This window comes from Acomys minous, assembly GCF_964271855.1.
Source record: "Acomys minous genome assembly, chromosome: 10".
In the NCBI taxonomy this organism is placed as follows: Eukaryota; Metazoa; Chordata; class Mammalia; order Rodentia; family Muridae; genus Acomys; species Acomys minous.
In genome coordinates, this window is record NC_140491.1 from 100,640,608 (window position 1) to 100,654,911 (window position 14,304).

Genomic DNA, 14,304 nt, shown 5'->3' on the forward strand with positions numbered 1-14,304 from the left:
GACGTCCCTTATGAATTCTAAAGTTCAAATTTAAGCTGAGATTCTTAGAACCATAGTATTTCTCCCCAGGCTCCAACAAGAGTCATGGATCTAATTTGAAGCTATAAGTATGCAAGAATTACAGGAAACAATTATAAATAATTATATGACAGGTTGTATGGACAATGAGTTGGTAAGAACAATGTTTAGTAAACCTTTGTGATAATTAACACAATGTAGGGAACAAGGGATCGCAGTATCATTACCATCGTGCATAATGTACCAGGCTCATTTTCACAAATTCTCTCTTGGAATGAATTAAACAGTCTGGTGCTTCAGCTCACTCCTTTGAGTCACTTAGGTGTCATTAAATACTGCACTGCTGTCTGTCTGACATTTACTTAAGCATCACAAATAAAATGCTGCTGCCATTTAACTGACAATGGAGCATTAGGGGCCTCTGTAAACCAATACCACTGATTTGTCAGGTACAGTGGCAAGGGGATATGGACACTCTGTGATGACTTCATTCTTAAGTTACTGAAGACATCAAAGTTTTAAAAGTGCTCCTTTTAGCTTAAGCCTCCTTCTAACGTAAATCCTAATATGTACTATATATATATATATATATATATATATATATATATATATATTAGACTATAAATAAATAAATGATAGATAGATAGGATGGATAGATAGATAGATAGATAGATATTCAGACAGACAGACAGATAGACGATAGATCTAAATAATGAAAAGCTTCCAAGAAATGAGTTCACCATTCTCTTTTAATTTATGCAGTGTGTGGCCTACATCATGACCCTTTAACTACACTGAAAAGCATTTCCACTCTGGGCTTTTAAATAATATCTCCACTTATTTGAAAATGAGTCTCTGTAAATTAAGCTACATGAACTTTAAATGCTTAATTCAAAACAAACAAACAAACAACAATTTAAAAGAACAATTTCTGAAGCTTCAGGTGTGTGTGTGTGTATGTGTGTGTGTGTAGTATTTGTTATATTTGTTAGATAATTCTTCAGCACATGAATAACCCATCATTCTATGATTGAGACAGATTTGTTATATATTTCTGTTGATGCCTCTGTAATGCAAGGCATTAACAATATCTTTACCTTATTTTTTCTAGCTTAGAGTCTTCAAGTTGGCAAAATCTTGGCCCACACTGAACATGCTCATTAAGATCATCGGCAATTCTGTGGGCGCCCTGGGAAACCTGACCCTGGTGTTGGCCATCATCGTCTTCATTTTTGCCGTGGTTGGGATGCAGCTATTTGGAAAGAGCTACAAGGAGTGTGTCTGCAAAATCTCCAATGATTGTGAGCTCCCCCGCTGGCACATGCACGACTTCTTCCACTCCTTCCTCATCGTGTTCCGTGTGCTATGTGGGGAGTGGATAGAGACCATGTGGGACTGCATGGAGGTCGCTGGCCAGACCATGTGTCTTACGGTCTTCATGATGGTCATGGTGATTGGGAACCTCGTCGTAAGTAGTAAAAACATTTTTCTCTCGTTCAGTGATGGATAATCTGGTTTTTTAAAAATGTTTGAAGAACATTTTAGGTTTTAGGGAGAGTTATTTTGTATTGAGTTCGTTTTCAGTTGCCTGCTACATGAGATTTCAGGAGCCACATGTGAATTGGACTTCTGTAATTTGCACAGCCTCCAAATGTCTCCTGAGCCAAAGTTGTTCTACGTAATTCATACATGAATCAAAATGTTATGATGTTGCTGTACAAATATATATCAACATTATATGTTGATCAAAATTAAAATAAAACAAGAAAACAAAGCCCAATATGGGACATTGTATAGGATATAGATGAAAAATTTTCATAATTGACAAAGACATTTTACATTAATAATCCTTAAGAAATTAAATCCAGAAAAATAACTGTGGTACTATAATTTAGTTTTCTCACAGCTAAAAATTCAAAGCATTTAAATCTAATTTTTCTTAGTTTTCATCCAAGTAAGAAATTCAAAGATGGAGTCAGAGTAAAACTTAACTGTATTAGTAAATGTCTGAAGTAGAGGGACCAGTAGGTCCTGGTATGACTGTCAGGGTTCCACTTTTATACGAATAACCTTTGTATTTGGTCCCTGCTGTGTTTTATTTTGATTCTATGCTTGAATAATCAAGGGCTGTGTCAGTCAAACCCTGATAAAACACCACAACAGTCATGTTCCCAACAATGCCTTGATTCCTAAGTAGCCTGCCTCGTCGACAGACATAGAGATCCATGGTGTCGGCACAACCTTCATTTTTAATTTAACATTAACAACACTGTTCTTGTATAAATACAACACTTCCCTATATGTTTATACTCTTGCATAAACTATTAGCAAATACAAGTTTTAATCAAATTCAGAACGTTGCTCTAGCAATGAATACATTTTTCTTGAACTTAGCAAGTTACCAAGGTGAGAAGGGTTGCAATGGCTGCGGGAGCCAAATCACATTAAGTATACAGGAGTTCTATTCGGTTCTAGGAATAAAATTATAGTAAGTGTTCAGAGCCCTAAGAAATACAAATTATATGTTCAAAATAATAAGAGTCCAAAATAACATGTTTCTTTTACTTCAGAGCTTTCTAGATTTTTCTAAACGTAAAGTTAGTATTGACATTTCGTGCATGGTAGCATGGGAATTTTAAAATGAACCTAAAATAAAGACTGTGACTAGTATTTGCTACCAGGTATTCGTGTGTTTCAGGAGAGTTTGTCTTTAACAGGTTATATGAAGACAATTCCACTCCTTCCAACTGAAGGAAGAGAAACGGGCTTCTGATCTCTCTCCCTCCAATCTCTCTTAGGTTCTGAACCTCTTCTTAGCCTTGCTCCTCAGCTCTTTCAGCTCTGACAACCTTGCCGCCACAGATGACGATAACGAAATGAATAACCTCCAGATAGCCGTGGGGAGGATGCAGAAGGGAATCGATTTTGTTAAAAGGAAGATTCGTGAGTTCATTCAGAAAGCCTTTGTCAAAAAGCAGAAAGCTTTAGATGAAATCAAACCCCTTGAAGATATGAATAACAAGAAAGACAGTTGTATCTCCAACCACACGACCATAGAAATTGGCAAAGACCTCAATTACCTCAAAGATGGGAATGGCACGACCAGTGGCATAGGCAGCAGTGTGGAGAAGTATGTGGTGGATGAGAGTGATTATATGTCGTTCATAAACAACCCAAGCCTCACTGTCACTGTTCCCATTGCCGTTGGAGAGTCTGACTTTGAGAACTTAAACACGGAAGAGTTCAGCAGCGAGTCGGATATGGAGGAAAGCAAAGAGGTAGGAAGCCTAAAATAAATAGGATGTTCTGGTCTGCATTTCTGTGGCTTTCACAACTGTTAGCTATTTTATATTGTATGTTGCTTCCCCACAGGAAAATAGGAAATATCTACTGTAACATTTATATAGTAAAGATGGTTGATAATATTAGATTATTGTGGTTAGGCAAATGTTTTCATGGCTTAATTCAAATAGTCACTTGCCAAACTCATAACATTAATATGCATTTTTCTAAGCATTTAAAAAGTAAGTTTAGCTAATACCTCCACGCGTATACTTTCTTCTTTATATTTCACCACAATAATGGTTTCAGTATGCACTAAAAGATAACTAATAGGAAAACGGTTCTTATTCTTATTTTGTTATATTCTTGTTTGATAGTATTTAGTTCTGCCAAACCTATTAATTTGTGCTAAAGTTGACTTGGACCTTGGGTTGGTGGTATTTAGTTTTGTGTTTCCTAAAGTTGTTTTCTTTCTTTCTTTCTTTCTTTCTTTCTTTCTTTCTTTCTTTCTTTAAGAAAGAGAAGCTGGTGATAGGGAATAGGGCTAAATATTTGTCCAACCCACTTGAATATGGTCAGCCTGCCAAGACAGAAAAGCCTCCGTTTGTTATTGAATGCAGATGCTGAACTGGCCCACTCAGTGTCTTCGTCACATGCTCTTTGACCTTTGAGATGACTATGAACACCAATGAATGCTTATGTTGTATTTTGCAACTAACTGAGTTAAAGGGGACAACGAGGCACCGTCTGTTTTTCAATGTCTAAATCACTTTCTTCTTGAAGCGTAGATAATTGGATAGACTCAGCGGTTGTGCAGTTGTTAGAATTAAGTGCTCTTTTGTGTCTTCTCCAAATTCACTTGGTTCTTTATCAGCTTCCTGGAGTGCCTTGAATATATTATTTAAAAGTCATGCCCTAATTCTGGGGGGGGGGGGGGCTTTAACGTCTCTGCTGTTTTGATTATATTTAATGCAATTTCTGTGATGAGTTGTGAATGCCTGTTCCTCTTCTAAACTTTTTGAATAATGTTGAATCCATGCTAGATCAATAACCTTTCACAGAGAAATTCTGTAGTATAATATACAGTGACCTTCACTACTGACCGCTCTTACTTCTCACAGGGGTGAGACCAAGCTGGCGCCATCAAGAATGCCGCCCTGGTGTTTTTTAAGCAGCCAGAGGCTCGAGCCACCACTTTTACCCAGGTTACCCAAGCAAGTTGTGCATATAATAAATATAATCCGTGTCTAAACGACTTGACTGGCCTGCATGTTACTCAGCTACGTCCCTTGCCCATCCATTGGCAGTACAGTAAGAACGTGCACAGCTGCTCCTAGGTTGGGTCATGTAAAGCATGGTCAGGCAAGGCTGACAACCCCAACTTTTTTTTTTCTTTTGTTTTAAGGGAAATTAATTTAGTTGCGAAGTTTATTTATGTAGAGTTGAATAGAAAGTATATACTCATTTAAGACTGAAAGTGCATGCCTTTGCAGATTTTATAACTTCCACTTAGTGTCACAAATTTGGAACATGCTAATGGCCCAGAAGAGGATAGGTGCTTTCTAAAATGCACTGAAGAAAAGCTTCTGTCCTCTGCCTCTTTGTTTTTGTATTTGTTTTCTCCTAGTACTTTTAAAATACATCCCCAGTAAATGTGCTTTGTTGGTAATATATTTTGCTCAGTGTCTGAAGGGTAATATGCAAATTAAAGCAATCCCTCATCCACATGCAAACTTCCCAACCGATTTACAATGTGATAATAATGTAAATGAATGGAGTGTTTGCATTTTGCTGCCGGCAGCAAGGGTATAATTTTCATCCACTTCATTTAGGGAAAAGGGCAATGCTTTATATAGCAATTGACCAAAAGCCTTTGCATTTAGAATGATTCTCTTGGAGATTCTGTTTATATTTACTCTTAAAATTCCTAGAAGGAAAGAAAAGGAAATAAGTGTACTCGTACTCCAAAAGTAAAAATAAAAAGGAAAGGGACTTCTACCTATTTTTATATGATGTGCTCATTCAAAAAATAGTTCACAGTCCTCATCTTCTTTACTCACAGTGGCTTTATTTTTTGTCCTCCCTTCTCCATAGCACCTGTCAGTCTTCACTCATGACATAGTATTTACAAACATCCTGCTCCTAAACACCTTCATAGAAAAATCACAGAAAAAAAAAAGAACAAATCACAGCAAGAACTTGTCTCTTTGTTGATTTTTAAATGAAAGAGCCCCCATATTGTGTGTAACTATTCTGTGTGCTCTTTTTATTTTCACTATCTAACGCTGAATTCACAATTCTGTGCACAAATATTTAAACCAAATCACTTCTTCCAGTCTTATCACTTCTATAGACATGTTAATAAAATACTTTATCCCTTAGAATTAGTGACAAGAAAACTATCAAATAAGTCATATTAAAAGCATGTTAAGCTTTTTTTTTTTTTTTTTTTTTTTTTTTTTTTTTTTTTTTGGTTTTTTGAGACAAGGTTTCTCTGTGTAGCCTTGGCTATCCTAGACTCGCTTTGTAGACCAGGCTGGCCTCGAACTCACAGCGATCCGCCTGCCTCTGCCTCCCGAGTGCTGGGATTAAAGGCGTGCGCCACCACGCCCGGCCTAGCATGTTAAGCTTTTTTGAAGGAAGGAAATATCATAGCACTATTAAAACATTCTTTAGTATGTTGGAAGAAATTTCCATTGCTAATATCTCTTATTCTTGAGAAGTGAGAACTTACATATCAGAAGAATAGTGTATAAAATATCTATGACACAGGTTCCTCTCTTCTCATATACTAATTCTTCATTATTGTTAGGGTCCCTTGGTCTCTGAATATTCCGTTTTCCAGTTCCTTTAGGGAAAGGCGCTTGGGAGAAATGACAGTCAGGCACACAACCTTTTGAAGCAGTGAGGCAGCATCTCAAGAGTAAACATGTTGAAATACAGATCAAGCAACAACTGATTCTTATCATTTTCAATTTATTTTTGAAAAGTCTTTTACAGTTGCTTTTAGAAATATAACTCAACCCTAATAGAACGTACTATATTCCAATATGGAAAGCACAAAGGGGCCAAAAGTATGTAGGTCAGATCTGAGCACGCATTGGTGGGGATGATATCACTTGTGATTTTTGTAATGAAACAAGTAGGTCTCATGGAAAAGATTTTCAGTAGGGTAGTGAAAAAGCAAAAGAAACATTCTACATATCTTCAATATCAGACCAAAATGGGTCAGACACATTGATAACCTGCTGAGAGTAGGGCATCACAATGTAAATCCTTTTTCTAAGGCCAAGAAAGATATTTAAGTATGTTATCTATGGTTTGAAGTTTGTAATAAAATATCTACCATAAATAATAAAATGGCTTTCTGGGTAAATCACCATAATGAATTTTTTGTTTGTTTTTGTCACCTTTCTAGTTGAAAAGGTTAATATCAACACTTGCTTTTGTATGTTAATGTGTCCCCGTGGATGAGAGCCCATCACCAAACCAGACTATATCATCTGATGTTGCAGAAAATAACCTTCAGCATATACTTTCAGTGCTAGCATAAGGCTCCAGGAATAAACACTTGCCATTTTTTGAGACCAAAGCAATACAACATAGGATACTTGATTTAGTCTACATTTGAAGCAATTAATTGTGTTTTTGAAATCTTATTGCGTTGTTATTAGTAATAAATTAAGTTAGAACATATTTTATTATAAAATTTTGAAAAACACTAATTACATTTTTTAAGAAGCTAAAATTCATGATAATGAACAAATGTTCACATGAAAAACAATGTGAAATACAGTTTTCCAAATTTTTCTCCAATCAGGACTTAATCATATTTAACATTAATTATATTCTGGGGGGGGGGAAGAAAAAATATTATTTATATTATAAAGGGTTATTAGTTTAATACACAACAGTTTTATAATAATTTATTGTTAATATAGAAAATAAAAGTTGAAAATATAATCTTTACAATTAAAACATGAAATACTAGGGCCTGGAGCAATAGCTCAACTGGTAAAATGCCTGCTGTGCAGGCAGAAGGATGTGCGTTTGGATCTCCAGAGCTCATGTGAAAGCCAGGGACAGAGTGAGCATCTGTAACCCTGGATATGGGGTGAGATAAAGATGACAAGACTTTTGGTGCTTTCCTGTTCCTCAGCCTCCCCAAATTATTGAGTCCCAGGTCAAGTCAGAGACCCTGACTCAAAAAATAAGTGGAGAGCAATGGAAGAATGTAAATATCAACCCCTCGCCTTTACATGCACACACATACGAACACTAACACACACATGCACACACACTAACATGTACATATGCACATGTCTACATAAACATGTACGTACAACACACATATACACCCCCCAAAACAGGAAGTAGAGCAGTAGAGCATTTTGGTATTTATTAAATCCTAAGTGAGACATGACTCTTTCCTGCTCAGCTTATACAATTTTTGGATACCTACTGAACAATAACATCATTTATATGAAGAGTTCATCAAATGTGGTTTTTTCCCAAACATGTTTTATATTTCTGATTATGATTGATACTGGTTTATATAGCACCCCTCCAATGACTACTCTTATATAATCTTTCTATTATCCCAACCTGTGTATTATTACATAACCTTTTCATGCACCTGTATCTTATTCATGTTTAATGAAGCAAATGCTGTCTAACAGTGTCATTCTATCAATTTATTCCCCTCATAAGGGAATTTAAACATTTCAATATTCCCAAAGGGAAATACAGAACTCACCAGACTGTGTCTATGCGCAGCCCATTCATAATTTGCGTTCTTACTTTGCAGCACTTTGCAGTGTGTAATGATCAGACAGGGGCCCTCCCAGATAGCTTGTAATGGACACTTCTCCATGAGTTATGCACTATAATATACACGTGACAGCTCTAAGTGGAAACTTTGCATTGTGGTCAGGTGCATCATAACTAGGAATGCCTCTGAAGCGGATTGTTTTTATCTTCTTAATTTATTTTATTTTCTGGGACTTTTAATATATTTTAACCCACATATTTTATTAAAATGATGACATTGAACCCTTATACAACAAAATCATTGACTTGATATGAAGAAAGTTTTTAATATTCATTATTTTTGTTGTATATCTTGAATATGATTTATATAAGGTTTTTATTCATGAAATATTACAATGGATTTTTCTCCTACACCATTAACACATATAGAAGTTGTGAATATGACTTAAATTGACATTGTGGTTCTTATGATCATAGAAATCAGCTGTATCATAAACTCTATCTTAAACCTATAGTGTTGAATCATATATTCAGTGTACTAAACGTTTCAAATTAATTAAGGTTGAGTTTACTTGTGAGTCAACGGGAAAATTTCCCAGAACACTGTAGAAGAATAGAGTACAAAAAGTCTAGGGCTAGCCACTCATTAACTCTGACACTGACAAGGTGAGTAAGCCCACTGGTAGTGGTGTGATGCCTCATCTCGCAGTGTGGTCTTTCTTGTAGTAAATTAAAATGGCAAATGTAAGTACACACATCGATGCACGTGGAAGACACTAAGCTTGAGGAAGCTGAGAGTACACCTGCTCCTTCAGGGGTCCCATTCACCCTGGAACAGCAGATCTACGTACTTAGTATAAAAAAAAGGGAAATAAATTTAAAACAACACAGTATAAAAACTGATTCAATAGTCAATTTCCTTATAGCTGACCTTGCAAAGTCTTCTTAATTATCAATTCTTGGCAGCCTGGTTTTCAGACAGCACTCCCAATTTCAAGACTTGCTGATCATCATTCTAACACCCCTGGGTCTCTGAGGCATCTTGGTAGTCTGCAATTGATTATATCCCTTTGAATATGGAAGAAGCAGAAGTCCTTAGATGCTGAAGTCCATAAACAGAGCTCAAGGTCGCATCTGTAATCAGTGGACGGAATATGCTAATGACAACAGCACAGTCTCCTGCCCCGCCCCACTCCATACCCAAAGTTAAAACTAGTGATGGGTATATTCTAGGAACAAAAATACATTTTAAGTTTCACTTTGTGTAAAATTAATAACCTGACTGTTGAAGTTCATTGAAAAATTCTACAGGTACTAAGGTGCCTCCTTATAATGAGAAGGAGTTGTGTATCCTCTATTTCACAATGATTTGAAAAAGAGAAAACACAGAAGGGCCTTGAATAAATTTTCCACAGCTAAGTCCTGTAAATATTTTCCAAAAGGATAAAAAGCACATCAAGAGAATTTGCCTTTAGATTGGGACCCTTTGAGCTCTGAATAGAGCAAAAAGTCACTTTTTCTAATATTCCTTTAGTTTCAACAAGTGATTGAAGGCAAGTGATTGTTTTCATGACTTGTTCATTCAGTGAAAAGCAGATGGAGACTTCAGAGTGAGCTCCGAGGGCGGAATGGTATTGGTTGTTGCCACATCCGTACTGTGTGCGACCCCAAGAGTGTTGACAAGACTTCCATTTCTCTTTCTGAAATATTTTAGGCCTGTGCTTCACTGAAGGTCAAAACTGAATGATAAATCACGCAGAGTTATGAATACATGAGCCAAAGAAATGGTGGAACGGAAGAAATTAGGAACTGGGGGGGGGGGTGACTCATACAAGGGAGGAAAGACAAAGGTGGTAAAATTGTGAAAAACTGAATGGGCATTGGTGACACAGGTCTTTATGACATCTGTTAATGTACTGGGAGCCTAGATGTGTGGCAGCTGGCATGGTAGCCGGTGTCTCATGGATCCTCTGAAAAAGTTTGATAATTTTGAACCAAGATTTCCTATGACATTTTATGTGGTGATTGCTCCTAATCATAGAATATTCAGACTTCACTCTTGTTATGACGCCCTTCATTTCTATATCCACCCATCCATTCATCGTTAAATAATATTTACTACCCACTACACATCTGCTACAAATTGTACTAGTTAATTTTCCTATTGATGTGACAAAATACTCACAAGGAAGTGTGGATGTATTGTGGCTCAGAGTTTGAGGACAGAGTCCATTGGAAGGAGGAGGTACAATAGTGGGAATATGTGAAGCATCTGGCCATATAGCTTCTATGGCCAAAAAACACAGAACAATGACTCCTGCCTCTCAGCTCACCTTCTTCTTGTATTTACGTAAATACAAGACCACCATGGGTCGGTGCTGCTTACCTTTGAGGTGGATCTTCCCATCTCAGTTAATTCAGTCTAGAAATGTATTCACAGATAAGCTCAGAGGTGTTTCTCCTATGTGACTAGAGAACCTGTCAAGTTGACAGGCAAATCAACCTTCACACTAATGTATATGCTGATATAGCCATTGACCAGTGCCAGACTGAGCACATGAACATAGGAGGGACCCACAATTATACAATGGGAGGTCCATTCTGCGTTTCCAGTGTTTTTCTCATTATTAAAAGGAGTATTTTCCATTTTTACTGTGTATAGTGAAATCAGACGTCAATGAAGTTAAGTGTGTCTGATTACCTGTGCTGTGTTTGTTTCAAATCTTATGGCTAATAAAGCCTGGACTGCAGACAGATCTCTCCAAGTGATGAGAGAAAGCTTTAGGAGTCAATTACAAGATGACAAATCCAAGCAAACATATGTAAGAAAGAGTCAGACTTAAAAGTAAGGTTATAAAATTAGAAAAAGAGTAAAAATGTTTTTAAAATATTTTATTTTAATGTTTCATCAAAGAACAAAATATATTTAAATTGTAATGGCAAAAATATTACTACCTGCCCAATGTCATAAAAATTTAAGTAAAAAAAAAATCAACTTATAGCTTTTAGCCATTTTTTAGGTAAAATTTAAATTAATCCCAAACCTAATTTGTAGAAAGCAGAAGTATATATTTTTTGCATGTATTATTGTTAAAGTAGAAGACATTAATTTCATACATACTTACATAATATTTTCTTCATATGAACTAAAAACATGCTAAGTCAACACTTAATTAAAAACGGTTATTTTCATAATATAAAGGAATCATCTTATTAGAGAAAAAATCCATAAAGTTCTTATCCAAACTATGAGTAGAATCTTTCCAGTACAAATCCTAGCATCCATTGATTCCAGTGTTCCATGTGTCAGTGATCATTTTATCATGTGCTTCCTTCATCCTCTTGGTAAAGAAGCTCTTTAAGCTCAGCCATCTTCTAATGTTATGCACTAATGGTAATAACATTGTAACAGGTTCGAGAATGCTGTGGCCTAAACTACTCTGGTTCCATGTGGCACTCACACCTGGCTCCACACCATACCTGTGGAATTTTAAGATAAGGTTTAAAACTGGGACTTCAACCTTTATGCCTGTCCCAAGAATAGACTGACCAGAATAAAAGTGTATGCATGTAAACATTTGAGACAACTTCTTTCTGCTATAGTTTTCTTTGGATGATTTTGATTTAACCCAAAGGAAACAAAAATGACATGCAATGATCTATTTCTGCCGTTTCTAAGAGGACAGGCAAGAGTGCCAAGTGACAGGTAGTTTCCAAATGCACAATGAAACCCAGGAGTGCATTGGCCAAAGAGAATGCGAGATACCTGCTCTTGCTGCCTAGCTAACAATGGGCTGCTCTTTTCCAAAAATAGAAAGTTATAGAATGTCTTTAATAATAACCAGTAGTCTATGTTTTCATGTCAAGGAAAAGTGGATAAATTTAGATTGTTGCTGTTTGTGTGCATTTGACCAAACCTTTTCTACATTTGACATGAAAATACACTTGTGCAGCTTTTGTTGGTCGGGTCACAATTTTAGAATAAAACAAGCTATAGCATTTACAAATGAATTTACTCAAGTGAGATCCCAGTGACCAGATGGCTGGCAGCTTGCATAAGCCTTCTGTAGAATAGAATTCTATTTCAGAAACCCTAGAGATGGGCCAAAGCAAAGCCATTGAAGTTGCAAGCACTCTAAAGAGAAAAAGAGAGAGATTCCACAATCCTATATCTAATCTTGTGACCCCCCCACCTCTCCCAAAGCAGATTGGCATTACATTTAAGTTATTCTTAAATTACAGATCAAGAGAATGTATACAGAAGACTGGGGGAGGAGGGAGCACACCTTAGGAATCTTTATGCTTAGATTGGAGAATGTGTTTAAAAGCTTTTCTGTTGGATTGGTTTTCAGAAACTGAATGCAACTAGTTCGTCTGAAGGCAGTACAGTTGATATAGGCGCTCCGGCGGAGGGAGAGCAGCCAGAGGCTGAACCGGAAGAATCCCTTGAGCCAGAAGCCTGTTTCACAGAAGGTCAGCAAATGGTGGGGTTGTGTCAGCAGCCTTCTTCTCTTGTGCATCCATCTTTCTTGTCACCTCTCTCTGTCTCTCTACCTACCGTCTAACCATCTCTGACCACCAATACCTATTTATCTAACAACTTTTGTTTTATTTGCTTTGTTTTAAATCTCAAAACAAAGGCAACCTTTCTGTCTATAGGTTTTATTTATGCAACCATATCCTTTGCTTTTGAAGTACTGATCACCTCTAAGATATGCTGCTAGTTGGTATATTAGTTCGCTTTTGGGTGCTGTGATAAAACATTCAGACCAAAAGGGAACTGGGGAGGAAAAGGTTCATTGAGCTTACATTTCTATGTCACAGTCCACTTTGAAAGAGGTCAGGGCAGGAAGTCAAGACAGGAACCTAGAGGCAAGGACTAAAGCAGAGGTCACGGGGAAATACAGCTTACTCGCTTGCTCTCCTTGTTTTCTTAGCCATTTGATATTCCTCTGTTGAGAATTCTCTGTTTAATTCCAAGCCCCATTTCTCAATTGGGTTATTTGGTTTGATGGTGTTTAATTCCTTGAGTTCTTCATATATTTTGGATATTAGACCTTTGTCAGATGTAGGGTTGGCACAAAGCTCAAATCCAAGTGGATCAAAGACCTCAACATAAAACCAGAGACACTAAGTCAGTTAGAAGAAAAAGTGGGGAAGAGCCTGGAACACATTGGCACAAGAGACAACTTCCTGAACAGAACACCAACAGCTCAGGCCTTAGTGTCAACAGTTAATAAATGGGACCTCATGAGGCTGAGAAGCTTCTGTAAGGCAGGAGACACTGTCAAGAGAACAAAGAGACAGCCTACAGACTGGAAAAGATCTCCTTGCTTTCTTAAACAACACATGACCATTACCAAAAGGTAGCACCATGTTTGCGGACTGAGATCCCTCTCACCAATCATTAATCTAGAAAATGCCCCACAGATTTGTGTATACACCAATCAGATAGAAACATTTTCACACTTGTGGTTTCCTCTTCCCAGATGACCTGAATTTGTGTTGACAAAATCCTAACCCTCACAATGGACTCTTCTTGCCATCCAATACATGTTAAGGTTTTAAAGTGTAAAGGAAAAGATAAGCAACTAAAAAGAGCAAGGAAACAACCTGTCACTTACTGAGTGGCTATACTTTGTGTACTAACTGATAAATGTACATTTCAATCTGACCTTGAATAATAATTTCCTGAATCACTCAAGGTCAATATTTTTATAAAGTTTGAACAAAGATGAAAGATATAAGAAAGCTGAAATATAGATACTTTTGTATAGGGCCTTTGCCATCATATACTCTTAAAAAGATTTTCCAAAGAAAACTGAAATTATGTCATTTCAGACGAGGGTTAGTTATATCCTGTAACAATAGTGATGAATACCAAACCATATGAAACCCTCAGCTCTAAGCTGCTCCCCTGGGCTTGGCTAACAACCTTGAGCTAATGCCTTGAGCAAAATGCTCAGACTTTCTTGTCATTAATTTTTATTTGTGTTTGTTAGCTGGTTCTCATAACTTCAAGTTATTAGTAGGACTCGTTTTTTTCTTTTTTATTTCTGTTTTACATATACATTTGTATTATTACATATATATAAAATAAACTACATACAGCAAGAAGAACCAGAGAACAATCAGGAATTATATTCACGTTACATTCATAGTGTTTTGGCTGTTTGTATTTGGCAACCTTGAAGAAAACATTTTTCCTATCTTGGTGAGTCTAAAATTCTGAAT

General features: G+C 36.6%; 1 protein-coding gene across 3 annotated transcripts in view; it reads left to right on the forward strand.

Moving 5' to 3' along the window:
- Positions 1-14,304, forward strand: part of LOC311607891 (sodium channel protein type 2 subunit alpha) — a 123,911-nt gene that overhangs the window by 84,932 nt on the left and 24,675 nt on the right. For all 3 annotated transcript variants that reach the window (XM_084800063.1, XM_084800065.1, XM_084800064.1), the window contains exons 16-18: positions 1,130-1,486; positions 2,817-3,296; positions 12,423-12,543. In XM_084800063.1, the coding sequence (XP_084656189.1) occupies positions 1,130-1,486; positions 2,817-3,296; positions 12,423-12,543 (958 nt within the window). The remainder of the gene's footprint in view (positions 1-1,129; positions 1,487-2,816; positions 3,297-12,422; positions 12,544-14,304) is intronic.